The sequence below is a fragment of the Orcinus orca genome, chromosome 15 (genome assembly GCF_937001465.1).
Source record: "Orcinus orca chromosome 15, mOrcOrc1.1, whole genome shotgun sequence".
NCBI classification, from domain to species: Eukaryota; Metazoa; Chordata; class Mammalia; order Artiodactyla; family Delphinidae; genus Orcinus; species Orcinus orca.
This window is the reverse complement of record NC_064573.1, coordinates 52,142,850-52,169,087: the sequence shown is the minus strand read 5'-3', so window position 1 is coordinate 52,169,087 and position 26,238 is coordinate 52,142,850. Positions and strand designations below refer to the sequence as shown.

General features: G+C 42.5%; 1 protein-coding gene across 1 annotated transcript in view; it reads left to right on the top strand.

The window, feature by feature from the left end:
• Window positions 1-26,238, top strand: part of COLEC12 (collectin subfamily member 12) — a 187,400-nt gene that overhangs the window by 127,580 nt on the left and 33,582 nt on the right. Inside the window, exons 3-4 of the mRNA XM_004273770.4 lie at window positions 16,363-16,485; window positions 26,031-26,129. Of these exons, the coding sequence (XP_004273818.2) occupies window positions 16,363-16,485; window positions 26,031-26,129 (222 nt within the window). The remainder of the gene's footprint in view (window positions 1-16,362; window positions 16,486-26,030; window positions 26,130-26,238) is intronic.

Here is a 26,238-nt window from a genome sequence, read left to right as displayed (position 1 = left end):
TCTCTAATGATTAGTGATGTTGAGCATTCTTTCATGTGTTTGTTGGCAACCTGTATATCTTCTTTGGAGAAATGTCTGTTTAGGTCTTCTGCCCATTTTTGGATTGGGTTGTTTGTTTTTTTGATATTGAGTTGCATGAGCTGCTTGTAAATTTTGGAGAGTAATCCTTTGTCAGTTGCCTCATTTGCAAATATTTTCTCCCATTCTGAGGGTTGTCTTTTCGTCTTGTTTGTGGTTTCCTTTGCTGTGCAAAAGGTTTTAAGTTTCATTAGGTCCCATTTGTTTATTTTTGTTTTTATTTCCATTTCTCTAGGAGGTGGGTCAAAAAGGATCTTGCTGTGATTTATGTCATAGAGTGTTCTTCCTATGTTTTCCTCTAAGAGTTTTATAGTGCCTGGCCTTACATTTAGGTCTTTAATCCATTTTGAGTTTATTTTTGTGTATGGTGTTAGGGAGTGTTCTAATTTCATTCTCTTACATGTAGCTGTCCAGTTTTCCCAGCACCACTTATTGAAGAGGCTGTATTTTCTCCATTGTATATTCTTGCCTCCTTTATCAAAGATAAGGTGACCATATGTACGTGGGTTTATCTCTGGGCTTTCTATCCTTTTCCATTGATCTGTATTTCTGGTTTTTTGCCAGTACCATACTGTTTTGATTACCATAGCTTTGTAGTATAGTCTGAAGTTCAGGAACCTGATTCCTCCAGCTCCGTTTTTCTTTCTCAAGATTGCTTTGGGGCTTCCCTGGTGGTGCAGTGGTTGAGAGTCTGCCTGCCGAAGCAGGGGATACGGGTTCGTGCCCCAGTCCAGGAGGACCCCACATGCCACGTAGAGGCTGGGCCCGTGAGCCATGGCCGCTGAGCCTGAGCGTCAGGAGCCTCTGCTCTGCAACGGGAGAGGCCACAACAGTGAGGGGCCTGCATACCACAAAAAAAAAAAATTGCTTCGGCTATTCAGGGTCTTTTGTGTTTCCATACAAATTGTGAAGTTTTTTGTTCTAGTTCTCTGAAAAATGCCATTGGTAGTTTGATAGGGATTGCACTGAATCTGTAGATTGCTTTGGGTAGTATAGTCCTTTTCACAGTGTAGATTCTTCCAATCCAAGAACATGGTATATCTCTCCATCTATTTGTATCATCTTTAATTTCTTTCATCAGTGTCTTATAGTTTTCTGTGTACAGGTCTTTTGTCTCCTTAGGTAGGTTTATTCCTAGGTATTTTATTCTTTTTGTTGCAGTGGTAAATGGGAGTGTTTCCTTATTTCTCTTTCAGATTTTTCATCATTAGTGTATAGGAATGCAAGAGATTTCTGTGCATTAATTTTGTATCCTGCTACTTTACCAAATTCATTGATTAGCTCTAGTAGTTTTCTGGTAGCATCTTTAGGATTCTCTATGTATAGTATCATGTCATCTGCGAACAGTGACAGTTTTACTTCTTCTTTTCTGATTTGGATTCATTTTATTTCTTTTTCTTCTCTGATTGCTGTAGCTAAGACTTCCAAAACTGTGTTGAATAATAGTGGTGAGAGTGGGCAACCTTGTCTTGTTCCTGATCTTACAGGAAATAGTTTCAGTTTTTCACCATTGAGAACGATGTTGGCTGTGGGTTTATCATTATGGCCTTTATTATGTTGAGGTAAGTTCCCTCTATGCCTACTTTCTGGAGGGTTTTTCTCATAAATGGGTGTTGAATTTTGTCAAAAGCTTTTTCTGCATCTATTGAGATGATCATATGGTTTTTCTCCTTCAGTTTGTTAATATGGGTTATCACACTGATTGATTTGAGTATATTGAAGAATCCTTGGATTCCTGGGGTAAACCCACTTGATCATGGTGTATGATCCTTTTAATGTGTTGTTGAATTCTGTTTGCTAGTATTTTGTTGAGGATATTTGCATCAGTGTTCGTCATTGATATTGGCCTGTAGCTTATTTTGTGGCATCTTTGTCTGGTTTTGGTATCAGGGTGATAGTCGCCTGGTAGAAGGAGTTTGGGAGTGTTCCTTCCTCTGCTATATTTTAGAAGAGTTTGAGAAGAATAGGTGTTAGCTTTTCTCTAAATGTTTGACAGAATTCGCCTGTGAAGCCATCTGGCCCTGGGCTTTGTTTGTTGGAAGATTTTTAATCACAGTTTGAATTTCAGTGCTTGTGATTGGTCTGTTTATATTTTCTATTTCTTCCTGGTTCAGTCTCGGAACGTTGTGCTTTTCTAAGAATTTGTCCATTTCTTCCAGGTTGTCCATTTTATGGCATATAGTTGCTTGTAGTAATCTCTCATGATCCGTTGTATTTCTGCAGTGGCAGTTGTGACTTCTCCTTTTTCATTTCTAATTCTGTTGATTTGAGTCTTCTCCCTTTTTTTTCTTGGTTAGTCTGGCTAATGGTTTATCAATTTTGTTTATCTTCTCAAAGAACCAGATTTTAGTTTTATTGATCTTTGCCACTGTTTCCTTCATATCTTTTTCATTTATTTCTGATCGGATCTTTATGATTTCTTTCCTTCTGCTCACGTTGGAGTTTTTTGTTCTTCTTTCTCTAATTTGCTTAGATGTACGGTTAGGTTGTTTATTTGAGATGTTTCTTGTTTCTTGAGGTAGGATTTTATTTCTATAAACTTCCCTCTTAGAACTGCTTTTGCTGCATCCCATAGGTTTTGGGTCGTCATGTTTTCATTGTCATTTGTTTCTAGGTATTTTTTGATTTCCTCTTTGATTTCTTCAGTGATCTCTTGCTTATTTAGTAGTGTATTCTTTAGCCTCCATGTGTTTGTATTTTTTTTACAGGTTTTTTCCTGTAATTGATATCTAGTCTCATAGCGTTGTGGTCGGGAAAGATACTTGATATGATTTCAATTTTCTTAAATTTACCAAGGCTTGATTTGTGACCTAAGATATAATCTATCCTGGAGAATGTTCCATGAGGACTTGAGAAGAAAATGCATTCTGTTGTTTTTGGATGGAATGTCCTATAAATATCAATTAAGTGCGTCTTGTTTAATGTATCATTTAAAGCTTGTGTTTCCTTATTTATTTTCATTTTGGATGATCTGTCCATTGGTGCAAGTGTGGTGTTAAAGTTCCCTACTATTATTGTGTTACTATCGATTTCCCCTTTTATGGTTGTTAGCATTTCCCTTATGCATTGAGGTGCTCCCATGTTGGGTGCATAAATATTTACAATTGTTATATCTTCTTCTTGGATTCATCCCTTGATCATTCTGTAGTGTCCTTCTTTGTCTCTTGTAATAGTCTTTATTTTAAAGTTTATTTTGTCTGATATGAGAATTGCTACTCCAGCTTTCTTTTGATTTTCATTTGTGTGGAATATCTTTTTCTATCCCCTCACTTTCAGGCTGTGTGTGTCTCTAGGTCTGAAGTGGGTCTCTTGTAGATAGCGTATTTATGGGTCCTGTTTTTATAGTCATTCAGTCAGTCTGTGTGTTTTGGTTGGAGCATTCAATCCATTTACATTTAAGGTAGTTATCGATATGTATATTCCTATTACCATTTTCTTAATTGTTTGGGGTTTGTTATTGTACGTCTCTTCCTCCTCTTGTGTTTCCTGCCTAGAGAAGTTCTTTAGCATTTGCCGTAGAGCTGTTTGGTGGTGCTGAATTCTCTTAGCTTTTGCTTGTCTTTTGCTTCTCCGTTGAATCTGCATGAGATCCTTGCTGGGTAGAGTAATCTTGGTTGTAGTTTTTTCCCTTTCATCACTTTAAATATGTCCTGCCACTCCGTTCTGGCTTGCAAAGTTTCTGCTGAAAGATCAGCTGTTAACCTTATGGGGATTCCCTTGTATGTTAATTGTTGCTTTTCCCTTGCTGCTTTTAATATTTTTTCTTTGTATTTAATTTTTGATAGTTTAATATGTGTCTTGGCATGTTTCTCCTTGGATTTATCCTGTATGGGACTCTCTGCACTTCCTGGACTTGAGTGACTCTTTCCTTACCCATATTAAGGAAGCTTTCAACTGTAATCTGTTCACATATTTTCTCAGTCCCCTTTTCTCTTCCTCTTCTGGGACTCCTGTAATTCAAATGTTGATGTGTTTAGTGTTGTCCCAGAGGTCTCTGAGATTGTCCTCAATTCTTTTCATTCTTTTTTCTTTATTCTGCTCTGTGGTAGTTATTTCCACTGTTTTATCTTCCAGGTCACTTATCCATTTTTCTGCCTCAGTTATTCTGCTATTGATTCCTTCTAGAGAATTTTTAATTTCATTTATTGTGTTGTTCATCATTGTTTGTTTGCTCTTTAGTTCTTCTAGGTCCTTGTTAAACATTTCTTGTATTTTCTCTATTTCCAAGATTTTGGATCATCTTTACTATCATTACTCTAAATTCTTTTTCAGGTAGACTGCCTATTTCCTCTTTGCTTGGTCTGGTGGGTTTTTACTTGCTCCTTCATCTGTTGTGTATTTCTCTGTCTTCTCATTTTGCTTAACTTACTGTGTTTGGGGTCTCCCTTTCGCCAGCTGCAGGTTCGTAGTTCCCGTTGTTTTTCGTGTCTACTCCAAGTGGCTCAGGTTGGTTCAGTGGGTTGTGTAGGCTTCCTGGTGGAGGGGACTGGTGCCTGTGTTCTGGTGGTTGAGGCTGGATCTTGTCTTTCTGGTGTGCAGGACCACGTCCTGTGGTGTGTTTTGGTGTGTCTGTGACCTTATCATGATTTTAGGCAGCCTCTCTGCTAATGGGTGGGTTTGTGTTCCTGTCTTCCTAGTTGTTTGGCATAGGGTGTCCAGCACTGTAGCTTGCTGGTCGTTGAGTGGAGCTGGGTGCTGGCGTTGAGATGGAGATCTCTAGGAGAGCTCTCGCCATTTGATGTTATGTGTGGCCAGGAGGTCTCTGGTGGTCCAGTGTCCTTAACTCGGCTCTTCCACCTCAGAGGCTCAGGCCTGACACCCGGCCAGAGCACCAAGACCCTGTCAGCCACACAGTTCAGAAGAAAAGGGAGAAAAAAAGAGAATGAAAGAAAAAAAATAAAGTTATTAAAATAGAAAAAAATTATTAAATATAAAAGAAATTTAAAAAGAGAGAAAGAAGAGAGGAAGCAAACCAAAAAACAAATCCATCAATGATAATAAGTGCTAACAACTATACTGAGAAAAAAAAAAAGGAGAGTCAGACCCTAGGACAAATGGCAAAAGCAAAGCTATACAGGCAAAATCACACAAAGAAGCATACACATACACACTCACAAAAAGAGAAAAAAAAATTTATATATATAAAAAAATTTTTTAAAGGAAGAGAGCAACCCAATCAACAAACAAATCTACCAGTGATAATCTCTAAATACTAAACTAAGATAAACATAAAACCAGAAACAAATTAGATGCAGAAAGTAAACCCTAAGTCTGTAGTTGCTCCCAAAGTCCACTGCCTCAATTTTGGGATGATTCGTTGTGTATTCAGGTGTTTCACAGATGCAGGGTACATCATGTTGATTGTGGAGTTTTTTGGGTTTTTTTTTGCGGTACGCGGGCCTCTCACTGTTGTGGCCTCTCCCGTTGCGGAGCACAGGCTCCGGACGTGCAGGCTCAGCGGCCATGGCTCATGGGCCCAGCCGCTCCGCGGCATGTGGTATCCTCCCGGACCGGGGCACGAACCTGTGTCCGCTGCATCGGCAGGCGGACTCTCAACCACTGCGCCACCAGGGAAGCCCGAATGTGGATATTTAATCCGCTGCTCCTGAGGCTGCCGGGAGAGATTTCCCTTTCTCTTCTTTGTTCGCACAGCTCCAGGGGTTCAGCTTTGGATTTGGCCCCGCCTCTGCATGTAGGTCGCCTGAGGGCGTCTGTTCTTTGCTCAGACAGGACGGCGTTAAAGGAGCAGCTGATGTGGGGGCTCTGGCTCACTCAGGTGGGGGGAGGGAGGGGTACAGATGTGGGGCGAGCCTGCGGCGGCAGAGGCCTGTGTGATGTTGCACCACCCTGAGGAGCACCGTGTGTTCTCCCGGGCCAGTTGTTCCTGTAGCATGGGACCCTGGCAGTGGCGGGCTGCACAGGCTCCCGGGAGGGTGGTGTGGAGAGTGACCTGTGCTTGCACACAGGCTTCTTGGTGGCGGCAGCAGCAGCCTTAGCGTCTCATGCCCGTCTCTGGTGTCTGCACTGATAGCCGCGGCTTGTGCCCGTCTCTGGAGCTCGTTTAGGCGGTGCTCTGAATCCCCTCTCCTCGCGCACCCCGAAACAATGGTCTCTTGCCTCTTCGGCAACTCCAGACTTTTTCCCGGACTCCCTCCCGGCTAGCTGTGGCGCACTAGCCCCTTCAGGCTGTGTTCACATAGCCAACCCCAGTCCTCTCCCTGGGATCCGACCTCTGATGCCCGAGCCTCAGCTCCCAGCCCCCACCCACCCCGGCAGGTGAGCAGACAAGCCTCTCGGGCTAGTGAGTGCTGGTCAGCAGTGATCCTCTGTGCGGGAATCTCTCCGCTTTGCCCTCCGCACCCCTATTGCTGTGCTCTCTGAGGCTTACCCCTTGCCCACCCCCCATCTCCACCAGTGAAGGGGCTTTCTAGTGTGTGGAAACCTTTCCTCCTTCACAGCTCCCTCCCACTGGTGCAGGTCCCGTCCCTACCCTTTTGTCTCTGTTTATTCTTTTTTGTTTTGCCCTACCCAGGTACGTGGGGAGTTTCTTGCCTTTTGGGAAGTCTGAGGTGTTCTGCCAGCGTTCAGTAGGTGTTCTGTAGGGCTTGTTCCACATGTAGATGTAGTTTTAATGTATTTGTGGGGAGGAAGGTGATCTCCACGTCTTGCTCCTCTGCCATCTTGAAGCCGCTCTTCTACTTTACTTTTAATTATAATTGGTTGCATGCCTTCTGACTTGTTGGTGTAGTGATTTTCCACATATTTTTCAGTTTCATTCCTTTGACCTCTACAGCCAGGGCTGTCTGCTCCATGAAAAGATTTCTTCCTCTTTCTGTCCTTTGTCCAGTTTTAATAACACGTGTGAATACCAAGCTGGTGAACAGATGCTCTTCACTGAATCTGGGGGCCACACCCCCTTCACCCCCAATCCCATGGTCTGTAAAATAGAGCCTTCTCATTTTCCTCATTATTTTTACCAGCTTTTTTTCCCCCCTCAACTGAGTCATTTCAAATCGACTTCTCATCGAGGTTCAGAACGGAGGTTACCTTCACCACAGAATAGATAATTACTTTAAAGCGCCAACAGGAAAATCTGTCACCTCGTCTGGCTCACTTTTCCCTTAATTTAAGTGTCCTCAACTATCATCTTCACTTGAAGAAAGTAAAAAACATATTCATACAGGAATGAGGAGTTTCTGTCAGGCTGATTGATATTTTCACTTACATTTAGGTCCTTTTTTTTTTTTCCATCAAAACACTCGTTTTTTGGTTTAAAAAAAGTCAAGTAGATATGTGAGAGATAGTGGGTTGTCTTTTTTTTTCTTTTCCACCAGCACCTGCTCCAAAGCATAATTTCCACATGCCCCAACGCTGCCTCAGTAATTGACAACAAATACGCTATCATTAACTGAGACTTGCCCGCTCAGTTCAGCTGCCCTAAAATGACACTTTTTAAAGCAAGCACCTCGAGGCAAATGTTGGACTGTGGGTTTGCTTTCTCACCTCTGCCCTGTCAGGTTTAGTTCTGTGAGAGCTGTAGCCCTGCGGCTGGGAAGGGTCTCTGGGAACAGCTTGCATTTCTCTGGTTAGTAAATCCCACCGCACACCCCTTCCACAGTGGTGAAAAGAAAATGCTTCCTTTCTAGCTGTGCGTTCCTGAGTGTTTGGTTGGAAGGTGTCCTGTATGTCTGTGTTTTGACTGTCAGGCCCTGAGCTGAATGCCTCTCTCAGGACGTCTACACCCTGGCCTGCAGGACACTGAGCTCAGCGTGTCACCCATCACCCAGGAGGCTGGACACAGAGTGGGAGAGAAGTTTGTGAAATCCCCACACCTGGCGCTGCTGCCAGTTTGTTTGGCTGAGGGGGTGACAGAGCCCGTCTGCCCGTGGCGGGCTCTACACTCCAGGCCCATATTCGTGAATCTGCAGCGCGTACAGGGTATGAGAGGGGTCTGGTTTGTTCAGAGAAATGCAAAAGCAGCACAGCAGAACAATTACATTCCCATACCATGGTCATAGCCAGGGAGATGGCATTTAAATTACTTGAAAACCGTACAAATGAGCCTAATAGATTTATGCAATGTGAACCTCAGAGGAGCCGAAGGGGTCCAGGCCCAGCTGGGCTCGGGGCGAGGCTTATTAGGAGAGGGTTCATCCAGGAGGAAATTTGTGAGGAAATTAAGCAGCTTTTAATAGAAGTCATTTGGTAGAGAGAAGAGTGCTGCAGGGAGAAGGGGGGCGAATCTCAAGACGTAGAGAGGAGACAGGCAGACGATGAGGCTGCGCCATGAGGTCCCCGCCCAGCACCCCAGGCTCCTTCAAGCTTTGGCCCCGATGTTATTCCCCGAAGCCTTCTCTGACCACTTGCTTACACTGCCGTCCACTTCCTCTCCCACTTTCCCTTTGTCCAGTCCTTGCTTTATTTTTCTCCATAGCCTTTAACACCTTCCAACATATTAAAATATCCTCCCACCGGAGTGTACATTCCATAAGGACAGAGATTGTTGTCTGTTTTGTTCACCGTTCTACCCAGCGCCTGGTACAGACTAGGTGCTCCATCCTTGTTTCTTGAATAAATGGGATGTAGCGAGAAAGGAGTATGGTGGGCTATGTTTTGGGGTCTAAAGAACTTTGGCAGAGAATCCGGAGACCTGAGTCCTCAAGCCCAGGACAGCCTGGAGGGCAGAGAAGTTCATTGGACTGTAGTTTCCTCACTGGTAAGATGGATACTGGCTGAGGTGACCGCTGAAGTCCTCAGGCTGTGAGGTTTTGAGGACCTGGGTGGTCAGAGGATGCTAGGTGGTGGGCTTCTTGGTATGTACTTTGAGCCACCTGGAGCTGTTACTGTGGCAGTGGATTTCTGAACCATGGGGTCAAGCTGGTATTTGTAAAAAGAATTGTTTTTTTCCAAAGTACTCCAGGCAGTTTTTTTGGGGGGTGGGGGCGTGTATTGGGTCTTCATTGCTGCGCGCGGGCTTTCTCTAGTTGCAGCGAGCGGGGGCTACTCTTCGTTGAGGTGCGTGGGTTTCTTACTGTGGTGGCTTCTCTTGTTGCAGAGCACAGGTTCCAGGTGCGCAGACTTCAGTAGTTGTGGCATGTGGGCTCAGTAGTTGTGGCTTGCGGGCTCTAGAGTGCAGGCTCAGTAGTTGTGGTGCACAGGCCTAGTTGCTCCGTGGCATGTGGGATCTTCCCGGACCAGGGATCAAATCCGTGTCCCCTGCATTGGCAGGTGGATTCTTTTTTTTTTTTTTTTTTTTGCGGTACGCGGGCCTCTCACTGTTGTGGCCTCTCCCGTTGCGGAGCACAGGCTCCGGACGCGCAGGCTCAGCAGCCATGGCTCACGGGCCCAGCCACTCCGCGGCATGTGGGATCTTCCCGGACTGGGGCACGAACCCGCATCCCCTGCATCGGCAGGCGGACTCTCAACCACTGCGCCACCAGGGAAGCCCGGCAAGTGGATTCTTAACCACTGTGCCACCAGGGAAGTCCCCAGGGAGGTTTTTTTAAAAAGGGGGTTAAAAGGCTAGATAAATTTTTATTACCACTCAATAAATCCTTCTTTTACCTGCTTCCTTTCCACTAACTTTTCTCTCCCAACTCCTGCAGGCTTGAACCACCAACAATTATTTGGGTCCATAGATGAGTGCACCATTGACTTCTGAGGCTCCTATTTCAGTGAACTAGAACTTCAGAAGAAAACTCAGTAGGGGCAACCAACTTGTTTTGGTTTCAAGCTCAAAGCCCTTACATATCTCATAGTTTGCCTTGAAATTATAAAGCTACCTTCTCTTCCCAGGCCACCCCATCCCAGAAATTTCACCACCATTGGGGGATGATTCCCCTGAGGGGCTAACAGACCTTACCAGCCAAACCTCCAAGCCAGTTGTGACCTCTCACAGAGATAATGAGGATTTATTTAGGGTGGAATTAACTTGCTGCTCAAGTATGTCATCACAGAATAGGAAGAGAAATTACAGCCTGTAGAAACCTCAGGCCTGTAATAGTTAACTTCCTGGAGACTAAATTTTCCTGCTTATTTCTGAGAAAGGCTTATCTGTCAACATTTGAAAGGATGTTTCTGCATTCCTGTATTTTGACAGAACACTTCTACAAGTCTAACCTGTCCACCTTCTACAGTTTATCTCATTAGGCATCCTTCTCCTTGCTTTGTTTTGCTTTCCACCTCTGAAGGTCAACAAGCTTAGGGAAGCAACTTGTGATCATCTGGGTTCAGCTCCCAGCTCAGCCACTCACTAGCTTGGGTGCTCAACCTCTCTGACCCCCACTTTCCTAAAAATCTATAAAATCAGGGTCAGAAGTCCTACTTGGCAGGGTTATTAAAGGGACTGTAAGTAGCTGGGCAGGGGGACGTGGTACACATCAGGTACTCAAGACTGGCCACCATCCTTACCAATTCCTCTTCGAGTTTGCAGCAATAGCAAACTCTCATTCACTAAACAAATATCTCGTGGCTTTCCTCCAAATACCTGTGCAGTCTAAGTGTCCAGCTCAATTACACGACAGACTCTTGATGGTCCAAGCTGGAGCCAGATTTTCATGTGTCCTTTTAATTAAAAGATTCAGCGCCTAATCACAGAAGGACATTGTTTGGTGGTGCCGATAATGAAGTTAGTCAGGGCTGCTGAAGTGTATCATTAGGATGGTTGACAGTTCACTCTGTGCCCATGGAATAAAATGAATAGGAAGAGAGCCAGGAGGAAGGGGCCAGCCAGGAGGGACATATGGAAGAGATGTGATAGATGAACTCCTCCAGGACCTAGGATTCCGCTCCTCAGAACTGAAGGCATTTGTGTACAGTTCATATAATAAAGGATTCCCTATTATAAAAACCAGAAAGAGAAAGTAATGGCGTTCTTTTGAGACACCATATGATCTGGCAGACGTTATATATTCTGAGTGGCATCATTATCTGTCTTTTGCCTCTCACAATTCTTTTTTAGCAGGCAGCGTATACATTGTACATTTTAAACCAATAATAAATACAGATTTTTACATGAAAACCAAACCAGAACTGGCTGCCTCTTTTAATATATACGTGAAAAATTTTTAACGAAAGAAACTATACCTTTGGTAAATGTGCAGAATATTAATATAAGCTCAGGATGAATGCTGAAGAGTTCACATTCATAAAACTCTTCTAAATCATTTTTCTGGTTTGAATGCATCTTTATGAATATAGCGATGCTGTGAGGCTTCATTTATTTTGCACAGGAAGTGATTTTATTTTTAATTCTTATCCTCTTTCTGTTACCATGATTCTCTACATTATTTAAGGAACTTGGCGTAATAAGTTGTCCAGGGCTGCGATTTGTGTTTGGGGAACTAAATACTCATTAATACTTTTTAAAAAATACTAAGTAAATCCATATCCCATCATTTAGTAAAGAGCCTTTATAATAAGGAAAAACTAATTATTTGTGGGATAAAGTGTTTTACGTATTTAACTTCTGTTCTAGTGATGTTGCACAACATCCAAATAACTAACTAGGATGTTAACTCTTACTGTTTTGTTGCTTTTGAGGGCATTTTAATGATAGGAATGTATTTGAATCATCAGTTTTACCGTTAGAGCCAAATCATTCTCATGGGCTTATGGGAATATATGCCACCAGGCAGTAGATTAATAACTATTAAAAAACCACATGAAAAGGTCACTGCAAAACTCAGATCAAAACCTGTGGTCTTCTGGATTTTGCAGTCTACCAGCGTTTTGAAGCTTCTCTAGGGTAACATGATTTTTATGGCAACACCACTGAGCTCTGGACATTTATGATAATGAAGACAGCCCGAAAGTGCCGTGCACTCGCCCACAGCGCCAGCCTTCACTGAAGGAGGGAAGGGCGCTGATCAGCACGCATCCATGTTAACAGAGAGCCCTCTTTTGGTGATGGTAGAAAAATATGATAGTGAAGGAGACTCTTGTTTTCCAAAATGATTGGCAAAACAGACTGTATTGGGGCCAGGACCACAGAGCGTGGGAGGGCTCTTTATGGAGAACCACAGCAGAAAGGAATTCTCTTTGCTGGTGAATTTTTCTGGCCTTCTGCACTGTCATTCCTGCAGCGTTTCTCACTTATTCTCTCCAACTAGCTCACCATACCCTGATCGGCGGCCGCACTGACCCCATCTTCTTACTTAAAACGTGTTATTGGAAGCAGGGCAACACAGGGAACTTTGAGTTTGCACACTGGGGATGGGACCAAATTATCAGCCTATTCTGAACTTCGTAGAATACTCAAGGAGTTAACCAGAGTGATTCTGGCTTCCTTTGGCCTCCCCAATGTTTTTTGTATAATAAAGACTTGGACACTGGAAAATGCATTCAGAACACAAGCCAAGCATTGAGTTCAGTGGGGATAGAGCAGGAGGGGTAACCCATGGGAGGGCATGGGTCCTGCAGGCACGTTCTGCCTGTGGCCTGCTGAATTGTAGATGTGCCGTTTGGGCCAGGTTTTGTGATAAGCTGGCTCTCTCGGTGGTGAGGGGCAAACTGCTTCACTTCCTGACCTAGAATCTCTTATCTGCAGCCTTGCAGATCCATTCCCTGCCCTTCCTACCGGCCCCTCGCAATGGGAACAGAGTCCCCCGTCTCTGGAAAGTAATGCTAAGAAAACAAACACTACAAAGGCTGGTAACAGGGGGATGTCTCTCTTGAATGTTTTTTGTGACCATCTAGGTTCAAGGAGGAGGGGGTCCCCCAGCTACGTGAGCCAGCAGGGTCTCTTTGTAGTAGGCATCTGTATGTTTGGCCAGATGTCCTCCCAGTGGAGGGCAGAGAGGGAAAGATAAAACAGAATTCTTATGAAAAATAAGTCTTGGGAGGGAGAAAAAACAAGACGGAGAAATTGTGTCAAGTAGGACGGGAGGCCAGGCGGTGTCATCTGACATTGATTAAATGCTGATAGAGCAATGAGAGATGCGTGTCACTAGGAAGTGACCCTTGTTCTTCAGCATGTGAAGCAGTGACAACTGTCTGGGAGCAGATCTGCATGAAGACCACATGCAGAAGATGTCCAGTGGCAAACACAGCGCCAGCACGCATGGTGAGAAGGGGAGGAAAGGACCCCTGCACTGGACGTCAGGGCACGTTCCTTCTGATTCTGCTTTACCTCGCCGGCCTCACTCTCTACATCAGTAACACAATGATGCTTGACCGGATGACCTCTAAGCAATGCTCTAGCCCCAAATTCTGTTATCTATCATCATCTGCCCTCTGACCAAATCTTCTGAGGCTCTTCTAATGGAATGAAAGAAATAGGCATAAAGAGTTCACCCACCACAGTCCTAAAATCCAAAAGGAATGAAACCCTCCATCAACTATAAAAGTGTCATCCAATCTTTGCACAGCATCCCTGGGTCTATCCTCCTTCTGTGTTTTACAGTTACCACCAAAGCAAGTTAATTGCTTTCTGAACATGAGATGTGGCATATCTCTGGGTCTACCTGTGCTTCCCCCACTCCCAATTCCAAAAATATGCTCACTCTAACTGGATATAAGGGGTCTTTGTTTCATTTTAAACTGCCAGATTATAGAGAGCTTACGAGCAGGTGTGTGTGTGTGTGTGTGCGCGTGCGTGTGTGTGCGTGCACGCACGCATCCTTTAGTTAAGGGTGAACGATTGAAAGTTTTCTTTGTTTTTGTTTTTTTCTTTTTGGCATCCTCATGAGGTCAGCAGTATTTTGTTACAGGGTGAGGCTGGATTCCAGTGGGAATGGAAGAGGAATCTTCCACTGAGATCAGAAGATCTCACACTAGGATGGTGGCAGTGGAAATGGATAGGAAAGCTTGACCAGAGAGGCACCGTGGCGTAGGGGAGAGTTCATGGCGTTTGGAGTCAGACAGGCCCAGGTTCAAATCCTGGCTGTGATGTCTATGGGATGTCATTTCAGCTCTCACTACCATGCCATCTTGAAGCATTATTATATGAATTAAAGGTGATGTAAAGTACCTATGTTAGAGGCTGGCACAGTGTAGGCAGTAAGTGAACATCAGAAAACTGTGGATGAGATGATCATGACAAAAATATCCGCAGGAAGATTAGCAGGGTCTGATGACCTGTTGAGTTAGAGAATAAGTATAAGAGAAGACTTCAAGGTGTCTGAGTTTGACCACCTGGGGGATTGGCATGGTAGGAGTATTTAGGTTGGATGGAAATAAAAAAGTTGGGTGAAAGCTGGAGATCTGGTTTGGCAGGGCTAGTACCAAGGTCAGTTTTGGACACGAGCGATGGCACTGAAACATCCAGGTGGCAGTGGAAGGAGGAGGATGGAAAGGAAAAGGAGTCAAAGAAATGAGAAAACTGCGATGCTGCGAAGCTGATTAACTCTAGGTCTGTTTGATCAGTAAGTCTGACTTTACAGCTTTACCTTCAAGGAATTGGCTAACCAAGGTTGATCCAGCATATGACCATCTTCTAAAACAAACCGTAGCTCCTCAAAATGTGTTCCTCCAACGAAGCATCTCCTGGACCTTTTTAGAAATACAGAATTTTAGCTCCTGCTTCAGACCTGCTGAATCAGGATCTGCATTTCAAAAATGTGATTTGTAAGCACTTGATGGTTTGAGAAGCACTGTTCTAAAGCATGGTGGCCAGACCAGCAGCATCACAGCCCTTGGGAACTTGTTAGAAATCCAGATTCTCAGGTGCCTTCTCAGACTTCCTGAATTAGAAAGGCTGTGTTTCAACAAGCCTTTCGAGTGAATCCAGTGCACCGTGGAGTTTGAGAATCATTGCTCTAAGTCATGGAACAGACAGATTGAGCCCCCTCTCCTTGGGTGTATAGCCCAGAACACTGGAGAGATTGGTTAAACCCTGAAACTTAATTTGAGTCATTGTTCTATGCTGTTTCTCTCATCATTTTGCATTAAACACAGCTGAAGAACTCTTTTCACCGACGAAGGGCACAATGCGTAAAATTACAAACCAAAGGAGAGAAACTTCAGCTGTGGCTTAATCTTCACAATTTACCCATCAAAAGTTATTGAGCACAATCATAGAAGATCAGTCCTTTATATGCTATTGCTCCTGGGAGACGCTATTGGGGACACACATGGGGAAAGGAAGACTCTCGCGATACTCCTTACAATGTGATTTTCACATTAAAATGTCATCAGTGTGTTTCTCATCAGTCCGATGGCAAGTTCCTTTTTAATGGGTTAGTTTCTGGAGTCACTTGCAGAAGTGTTGGTGGTTTACCACTTAGACTAGAATGTTTTTCAAAAAGTTCAGCTGTGAGCACTAAAAATTTACCTCCTCTCATCAAAAATGTCTGGTTTTTCTGGCTGTTCCCTAGTTGTTATTTAAATCACTGTGATAACTTAAATAAGGGTCAGTGTCTGTTTTCTGTATATATGTAATGTACAAAGATGGTTATATATGGAGCATTTTAATCATAAAATTACCTATATTTTCTGCTATAGGTTATAGTACAGTATAGCTAGTGGCATGCTGGTAAAGCAATTGAGGGTGTGGGAGGGCATCATTTGTAGTGTTTGCCAATTTCCATGGCGTAAATACTCCCTCCAGGGTTGATTTCAAGCTGCCAACTGTTTAACAACCGGTTCCCAAAATTCCTACAAATTTGACAATTGACTCTTGCAAGCCAGTAAGAACTAGCTCAAGCACACCAATGAAACAAACATCAAGGGACAAGTCACAATTTTTTTTTTTTTTTTTTTGCTGTGCGTGGTTCTCTCACTGTTGTGCCCTCTCCTGTTGCGGAGCACAGGCTCTGGACGCACAGGCTCAGCGGCCATGGCTCACAGGCCCAGCCGCTCCGCAGCATGTGGGATCTTCCCGGACTGGGGCACGAACCCGTGTCCCCTGCATTGGCAGGCAGACTCTCAATCACTGCGCCACCAGGGAAGCCCCAGTCACAATTTTGTTGTTGTTGTTGGTGGTTGTGTCTGAATTACTGTAGGTCCAATAATGGCTGACACAAGTAGATTTGGGTGTTTTAAATCTCTTGTCATGTAGAGATCTTTATTGAAATTATAATTATCATAATGGAATGTGATCTTGAAACTGTTCTATGAGACAAAGTTCTCTATTTTCAAGTCATTAAATACGTTTATAATAATATAATGGCGAGATTGAAAGTGCTTGTGTTGTTCAAGTATGTTTAATTTTAAAATACCACTCATCCTATAAGAGGGCATGTGTAATAACTACATTCTTAGTTATAGTATTTGAACCAAAATGCAAAAAGATACTTTTGAAATGTGTTTTTGGTTACTATTATTAAGATTTGACTTTTCTTACAGGTATTCAGGAAGGAACACAATGTACCAAATGTAAAAATAACTGGGCACTGAAGTTTTCTATCATATTGTTATACATTTTGTGTGCCTTGTTAACAATCACAGTAGCCATTTTGGGATACAAAGGTAAGTACTCTTTCCTTTCTCCTTCCAAACAGCAAGTTTTCTTTCATTAATTTAAGCCTGAAAAAACAAGGACATTGGCAAGTGTGAAGTATTTCATTAATATAACTCTTGCCAACAAAACTTAAACATCTTAAGCTCCATCTTTGTGTCTTGAGCTTCTTGTAGCTATGGGACCTGAAAGGAGAGAAGTAGCAATTCCTTTTGAGTTATTTCAACCATAATCATGGTCCTCTATGAGTTATAAAATTTTTTCCTCTTTGTTGCTTTTTCCTACTTATTTCCAAATACTCCCTCTTCCTCTATCTTCTTCCATCTTATCTCTAAGAGACCCCACGAAAACCCTGGAGTCAGCACATGGGAAAACTGTATTGACAGAGGATAAGACCTCCAAGAGATATGACTTACTTCACCTAGGAACTGGCCAATTAATTCCCTTTTGTTTCTTTTCAGCACCTTTACTGTGGTCACTGTTTATATACCCCCATAAAAATACCACCCTGTAGAAATTAAACACAGAGGTGGCACCACCACCTCAACGGTACTTTATGGCACATCAGGCATTCTTTCAACATGTCTGGTTTAAGGTCAGTGGAGGATTTTTGCCTGAATCCTCCAGATCTGCAAAGTGGGTTGGTCCCCCCCACCCCCTGTTCCAGACACCACAGGTAGAAGGCGCCCTGATTCAGAATCACAAACTACGTAAACCCTTTTATAGAAAACAGCCATGGGGGACTTCCCTGGTGGCGCAGTGGTTAAGAATCCGCCTGCCAATGCAGGGGACACAGGTTCGAGACCTGGTCCGGGAAGATCCCACATGCTGTGGAGCAACTAAACCTGTGTGCCACAACTACTGAGCCTGCGCTCTAGAGCCTGTGAGGAGCCCCAGCACCGCAAGCTCGCTGCAACTGGAGAAAGCCTGTGTGCAGCAACGAAGACCCAACACAGCCCTAAATAAGTTTATTTATTTATTTATCTAAAAAAAAAAGAAAAGAAAACAGCCATGGAAGCCTCACAGAGACATGCGAGATAGATGTGATGTCTGGTTTCAGCAAGAGGCAGACATGGGGTCTGTTGATCTTCGCTCTGCCTTCCCTCAGCACTGACAGATTAACAGTGGAGAATTCCCACATGTTCCCTTCTCTGTTCCTTGCCCCATAGACTTGACCTGGGGACAGAAGGATGCAAGGTGAATTCCCTCCAGCTTGTAACTCCTCCCACTGCTCTCCCAGTGTTTATCGGTTTCCTGAGAAAACAATGTACTGGAATAAGAATGGGCTTTGGAGCCAGACGGTCCCGGTCCAGTTCTTGAGTCCACCATTTGTAATGCAATTGTGAATGTTTATTAAGTGCTCGCTGGCGTGCCGGGCATCACGCTAAATCCTCTGCATGGCTGTGTAACCTGGGTATGAATCATAACCCCTTGGTGTTTCTGATTTCTTATCTGTAAAATGGCAATAGTAATGCCACTCTTAAAGGTGATGGCGATGAGCAAAGATGATGTAACTGAGCCACCTGTCCTAAGGTTGGTCCCAGTAGCGAGTGGCTTAATCTCTCTGTTCTTTGCTTCTTCATAACTGCGTTTTTACAGCTCTAGCTATGAGAATGGCAAAACATGTTAAAAAATACTCAGTATAGTCAGGGCTTGTTAAGTCCACTTTTAAGGCTATTTCCATGGAAAATTGTGTGCATCCTGCAGTGGGCTGACTGATGAACTTGGGCAATGGAAGTTTGGAAAATTACCAGGTCATTCTATCCATTTGCGATGAGTTAATCTAACCTAGAATTAACAGAGCAAGTGTTAAGAAAGGCTATTAAATCATGGCGGGGCTGGACAGAGGGAGGCGGGGGAGGAAACTTAGTGGGGAAAAGGAAGGTGTTTTATGTCCCAGGTAGTTCAGCCTGGTTGTCTTCTTTCAGTGGGTCATTTAGGTCATTACTCACTTGACAACTTTTCCTAGTGAACTCAGATAAAGGAGAGGCTTGAAATCAAACAGTCATTTAATAGGTATCTTTAGGGCTCAGCACTATGTGATATGAAAGTAAACAGAGATGAGAAAGGTTTGAAGAAATAGCTCTGTATGGTATTTTGGTATTTTTACCTCTGCAAAAAGATAAGGTCTAGGATCTTTATGCCTTAAGAATTATACAGAAAGATATAAAATAGGGGGCTTTGTTTATTTTTAAAGTACAGATATTTCCTCCATTTTTATGACAGTAGAAAGCCCTTCTCAGCTCTGGCATATTTGTGTGGGCTGGTCCATTCACCCGGAACACCTTTTCCCTGTTCTCCACCTTTCTCTTTATGACTTTCTCTTCTTTCCCTTCATGTCTCCCTCAGACACATGTACCGCAAGAAGCCCCTGAAAGCTGAGCTGGGTGCCCTCCTGCTGGTCCCCATGGCATCCTTTTTTACTCTTAGCCCCTGTCACACTATATCGTTATGGCCAATGGGTCTGTCTCACCACCCAAACTGTAAGCTCCACGAAGACAAGAGACTCTCTTTTATTTATCATATCTCCCACTAGCACCTGGCTCATAGTACGTAATAGTTACCCAATAAAGTTTACTAAATGAATTAATGAGAAGATGGATGGATAGTTGCATGGTTGAATTGTAGATTAGGGCCGACTTCTATAAAGGCAGTCAATCAATGCCCAAGGACCTCTAAGCCAATTGCTGCGACTCAAGGCCCTACCTAGAAGCTTAAAATCCTGAAGATTACTTGGCCTGCTCTGGGGTGTATCTCGCCAGGATGAAGGGCGAAGAGATTGAGGGAGTGAGACAAGTTGGAGGCCCCTCTTTTCCTCCTTCAGGGTCCCCATCCCTCAGGCTTCTAATGACAAAAATAAGGTAACACAACATGCAATTTTTGTCTTTAAACACAGCCTTAATGAGCTAAAATGCTGATATTTTCCAGATGTGTTTTCCCTTTACTTGAACAGTGATTCCTCTTTCTTGCTGATAAGATTCTGGTGACCCAACATGGTAAGAGGCAGAAAGATAAGTTCTCCCTTCACACATCTCCCTTTGAAGTCTGGAGGAACTCGCTCCACTTAAAAAAAAAAAAAGGGAAGAAAGAAACAAAAAAGAATATTCAGTGAAAAAGAGGTTTCTCTGGAGGAGAAGTTGGAAGGAAGTGAAATAGAAACTCCTTTATCAGAGTTTGCAAAGGCAATTCCATGGTGTTTTCCTCAAAACTGTTCTTTACTTCTCCTTTTATGTCACTTATGCAGCTACAAGTTAGGATGTAACTTAAGCTCCTTCCAGAGAATTTGCTGATCAAGTCAGAGGATTGCTGAGTCACCCAGACAGGTCAGTACACTGGCTGTGACAATGAGGCATGTCAGCCACTTTACAGAAAGCACATTCTCAGACAGTTACAGCTTGGTGCACCCTCTGTCCTGGACTCTTTATCATCGGTCAGTGAAGCTTCCATGACAGAAGCCACCTCCTAAATTCAGTGGGTCATTTTTCCTCCAGAACATTCCCTGAACAGGAAAATCCTAGTCTGTGGTCCTGCCCAGCAGGCATCTACCTTAAGGGAATTAGGATAAAGATGAAAGACAGACATCTGAATCTTTTTCAGTAAGAACCTCCACTGATGCAACATTCCTAGTCATAAATGTCTGCCTTGCTGCTCGGCTCTGCCAAGGTGGCAGTTGCAGCTGGATAAGTAGGCTTTCAGATGTGCATCAGATCACACTGTGTAGCTGTTGTCAGAATCCACGATAACACCCTATAACCAGATCTTCTGTATTTTTGTAATGAAATATGAAATAGTGTTCAAGGTAGAAATGTCTTTATTACATCACGAAGGAGCATAACTGGTATTACTGGGAAGTCCCAGGTACCAGCAGGGGGCGTGTTTCTCAGGACCACAGTCAGGCTGGTACAGACCCTCGTGAGCACCCGGCAGGAGCTCTGTGCTCTGCTCTTGTTCCCTGTCCCCAAGGCCTGGGCCATGAGCTACGTCTCTTGGATCCTCCATGTCCAGCTCTGGGCCACAAACCTGGCAGATACTTGGTAAACATCTGAGGTTGATGACTGTAAAGGGAAGATAAAGAAGACATAGTCCTTCCCCTGAAGGGACTTTTCTTGGAAGAAACCATATTTAGGAAAAAGAAATACTGGATGAAAGGCAATGTGGAATTATAGAGCAAGCATGGATTTTAGAGTTAGATCTCCTGGCCTGGTATCCCACTTAGTCACTTATAAGCTGTGTGAGGGACTTCCCTGGTGGTCCAATGTTTAAGACCCCGCACTTACACTGCAGGGGGCGTGGGTTCAATCCCTGGTCAGGGAACTAAGATCCTGCATGCCGTGTGGCCAAAAAAATAATAAACATTTTAAAATTAAAAAAGTAAAGTGTAGATTTTTACCCCCCCAAAAATTAAAAATAATAAGCTTTGTCACTCTGGACAAGTTACTGAACATCTCTGAGCCTCAATTTTTTTCATCTGTATAACAGCAGTCATAAGGATTAACTGCAGTGACGATGCAGTGCACCTTGCAAAGAGCAGGCAATCCACAGAGGCTGTTTTTATTGCCATTCAGATAAAGGGTCCATTGGTGTGGAATCAGATCATCAGGCAAGGCTTAGCACGATGGGCTGGTGAGATTCGGAGTAGACCTTAAAGGACGGTGGAATCCAGACGAGGGAGAAGGAGGTTAGTGGCCCAGGCCAAGGAATGATACCAACATGCTTTTATAGAAAAGGTATTATTGTCAGATGATCCTAGAGAATTGAGTTTTGGGTACTTAAAGAAGGGCAACACTTCAGATATGATACCTAAAGCAATGATACTTTGAAGAAAAAATCTGTCAAGAAACACTTTCCAATAAAGGGGAGCCTGTGAAAAAACAGACTGCTCGTGACCCTTCTGTGTTTCATGTTTGTTTTCCTCATATGAGAACAATCTACAAACTGAGGTCTCCCTCCAAAGATGGGGAGTTTCCAGGGTCAGAGAGGATGGTCTGCCACTATTTTCCTGACAGAGAATTTGTGCTAATGAGTTAAGAGTAAAAAAAAAAAAAAACAGCGAAAATGCTATGTGCTATTACAGCAAGTGTTACTTCTGGATCTCCATCAGTCTAGTATTTTAAAGCAGTTAGCAAGCTGCCAGTTTTGCAGCCCTCAAGTTTGCAGCTTTATACCCAGATCATGTGTTTTTAAACACAAGACACACAGGCAGTGGTGCATGTAACCAATTCATAATCCTTGTGGGCGGGGCAAAGAGTTTCCTAGCACCAAAGAGAAACCTAACAGGTTTTTGGGTTTTTTTCATGAACGTATTTATTCCTTTTACTCTATACAAACCTGAATTAGCTGTCTATGACAGTTCTGTGTTTTTAAAAAGTAAAATGGAAGAAAAATTAGAGAGGGTAGAAAATGACTGCCTGTCAGCATATTCAGAGGTTTCTTTGGCTTCCAGGAAAAAAGGTCAGGACTTAAGATCCTGTATGTGGTTTGAGGACAGACTGAGGCATGTGTTTGATTTGAGGATCAAAACTGAACCTAAACTTGTAAACATTGTTTTTTTTTTTTTTAAAGGGTAGCTTTGCTAAAATGTAGATGAAACATTTTGTTCTTCCCATTTTCCAGGGATTTAGGAATGTGCATGCCTATCAGACAACCCTCAGATTATTATAACTATACCTCTGTGTTTATATAGTCATCTTAAAAAAAACGATAATTATTCAACTAAATGCCATACTCATTGCCAGTGTCGAGGCCTCCCTGCATTGGTTGGTTTATACGTTTGTTTGCATAACCTCTAGCTCAGTCGATTTTTTCCACAGGCCTCAGCAGCCAGCAGGCAGATTCTCATTTATTTAAATAAACGGTGTAATGAATAAGTATGTGATGAATACCTACTACGCGCCACACACTGAGCTAAGAGCTGGAGATAAAACCAACACAAATTGTCCTGCCCTAAAGGGTCTTAGAGTAGAGAAACCATGACAACACAGTGACGAGAGTCCTATAATCGGGAGAGAGACCCCTGCAACATAAACTTCAGCAAAGATTTCCCACAGGACGTGACCAGCTGAGTCTTGAAGAGCAAGGAGGGCTTAGCTTGGGGAAGAGGCCAGGGAAGAACATTCTAGGTGGGGAGAAGCATGCATGGAAAGGCTTGGGGGAGAAAGAGCGTTCGGTGCAAAGCACATATTTCATTATGATCAGACTATATAGAAGCTTGAGATAGAGCACGACGAGCTTCTCCAGCTTCTCCACGCGTGGGAACATACTTCTGCTTCCTGATGGGAGCCTGGAGAATCTTCTCACGCAGTCCCACGTGGGTGGAACGCTTGCTGAATAAAATAGACTGGGTCCATGGGCTGATAAGTAATATATAAAACATATTCATGCTTAAAAAATTAGTCATTATTTTTTAAAAAGCTATCAATACCAAGAGGAACAGTCAGACTTGATCCCAAGCTGCTAGAGGTTGGATCTCACAGGAGTTACTTCTGGAGGGATATACTCTTATTTAACATTTATTTTTTATTTTTTTCACTTAGTACACTTTATTTTTTTCTATCTTTGTTTTTTTATTGAAGTATAGTTGATTTTCAGGTGTACAACATAGTGACTCAATTTTTTTATAGGTTATACTCCTTTTAAAGTTATTACAAAATAATGGCTATATTTCCCTGTGCTGTACAACATATCCTTGTTACTTATTTACTTTATACATAGTTTGTATCTCTTAATCCCTATCTTGCCCCTCTCCCCTCCCGTCTCCCCACTGGAAAACATTAGTTCTCTATACCTGTGAGTCTGTTTCTGTTTCGTATATATATATTCGTTTGTTTTATTTTTTTAGATTCCACATATAGGTGATATACAGTATTTGTCTTTCTCTGTCTGACTTATTTCACTAAACACGATACCCCTCAGGTCCCTCCATGTTGTTGCAAATAGCAGAATTTCATTCTTTTTTTATGGATGAGTCATATTCCATTGTATATATATGTATATATATATATAGAGAGAGAGATAGATATACACACACATACCACATCTTCTTTAGCCATTCTTTTGTTGTTGGTCACTTAGGTTGATTCCATATCTTGGCTATTGTAAAATAATGCTGTTGTGAACATTGGGATGCATGTATCTTTTCGAATTAGTGTTTTCATTTTCTTCATATATATACCCAGCAGTGGAATCACTGGACACATGGTAGTTCTGTTTTTAGTGTTTTGAGGAACCTCCTTACTGTTTTTCATAGTAGTTGCACCAATTTGCACTTTCACCAAGGGTGTAGTAGGGTTCCCTTTTCTCCATATCCTTGCCAACATTTGTTATTTGTAGACTTTGAGGATAGCCATTCTGACAGGTTTATACCTGTCAAGGTGTAAATGAGATATGAGATATCAAGGGGATATCTCATTGTGGTTTTGATTTGCATTTCTCTGATGATTAACGATGTTGAGCATTTTTTTCACATACCTGTTGGCCATCTGCATATCTTCTTTGGAAAAATGTCTGTTCAGATCTTCTGCCTGTTTTTTTGTTTGTTTGTTTGGTTGGTTGGTTGGATTTTTTTTGGTGGTGGTGGGGATCTCCTGGAAGATGAGTTACAATGACATGGCTTGAGTTGTAAGGAACAAGAGACAGTTGTTGAAATGCGTCCATTCCAGATAAATAGGGAAACACTGAAGTCTCAAGAAATGTTGCATTGAAAGGATGAGAAGAAAAAGATGCTGAAATCAGAGAGAAGGTACACCATGTCTTGAAGTTCTGTGGTTTATAGCCTCAAAGATAGAAAAGTAGAGTAAAATTGGGTGATGCTGATTTCAAAAGGAGGAAAGGGTTAAAAGATATTTCAAAGATAAGGATCAAGATGTGCCAGAGGTAAACAATTATGTCAATACCTACAGTGCCCACTAGGGAGGACCTCCAGGGAAGTGGTGTTATTGGGAAGGAATCAGGTTTTCATTTATATGAATAGGTACAATATTAGAGAAGGTAGAAGATGAAAGAGATTATGACATAGGATGGATCACTGTTAGGGAGAGTAAGAGTTTTCTTCTTTATAGACTAGAGTTTAGTGACCTGGATATTTTTATTCCAATAATACGAAAGATGAAGGCTGGTATAAAGAGAAGGAAATAGTTAAAAGTGAGTCTGACACTGCAACTTTGGAATTCAGGGAGGCATCGAGGATGCCATAAATCAATTAAAAAAAGATATATATATATATATGTGTGTGTGTGTATACATATATGTTACATATTCATTCGCTATTTTAAATTACAATAAAGTATAATTCAGTAAGTTTGGTGTTTATATAATAAATCTGCCCGTTTTTTTTTTTAATTTATTATTATTATTTTTTTTTGCAGTACACGGGCCTCTCACTGTTGTGGCCTCTCCTGTTGCGGAGCACAGGCTCCGGACGCGCACGCTCAGCGGCCATGGCTCACGGGCCCAGCCACTCCGTGGCATGTGGGATCTTCCCGGACCGGGGCGTGAACCCGTGTCCCCTGCATCAGCAGGCGGACTCTCAACCACTGCGCCACCAGGGAAGCCCAATCTGCCCGTTTTTTAATTGGCATGTTTGTTTTATTGATATTGAGCTGCATGAGCTGTTTATATATTTTGGATATTAACCCCTATGGGTCATATCATTTCCAAATATTTTCTCTCATTCAGTATGTTGTCTTTTCATTTTGTCACTGGTTTCCTTTGCTGTGCTAAAGCTTTTAAGTTTAATTAGGTCCCATTTGTTTATTTTTGCTGTTGTTTCTTTTGCCTTAGGAGACAATTCCCAGACATTTTAGAATGGTAAATTTAAATTCATAACCATGGACAATTACTGCCTTCTGAGAACGAATAATGACAGTGGCTTTAACACTGCATCACTAACTTTCCCTATCATGTACAATCAGGAAAATGCTGGGAAAAAAGTCTTCTTAGTAAATTATTATTTGGAAACCCACTTAGGCATCTTCTTGGGAACTGATAAAGATTCACTTGTCACTACGGAGAAGCAGATTTTCAGGCCTCAGTGATGAACTCATGACAGAGAGTAGCAAACACCCTTGACTTTGCATCCCTTTTACAACAACTTTATGTATAGACTTGAGCTAGATTTTCTTTGCCATGGAATCTCCTTCCATATAATCGAGTTATACCTACCAAGAATGGTAGGGAGTCTGATAAGTGACAAAATGTTGTTTTATGCCTCCACCTATGGAAGTTAATATAAAAAATAACACAGATTGAGGATTTCTATAATACAAAAAAATATTTAATGAGTTCCATACAATTTCTAAAATCTCCAAGCCAATACAGAATCCTGAGAACAGCTTTTAAGAACATACAGTTCTCAACCAAGTAAACTACCACCAGGGTTTACGACAAGTACGTTACTTAGTTTTCTAAAAGAATGGCTTTTTCCCTATATTTGATTTCTTTTATACTCTTTTTCTTTCACTCTGTTTCCTTTATTCTGTAATGAAATGCTCTCTTGTTGAAACTGAAAGATAAAATATGGGCAGGTGTGTGTATTAATCCATTGATTTCCAAATCTTAGTTGTAGAGAAAATGGACAGTGTTACAGGTGGCATGGAGACATCTCGCCAAACCTATGATGACAAGCTCACAGCAGTGGAAAGCGACCTGAAAAAATTAGGTAATCTGCAATGAGAGTAAACTATTAAGTTGAATCCCCTAACTCAACTCTATGTAAATGACCACAGCTTTTTAGAATGACATGGCTCTAAATTCACATTCACCCAGAA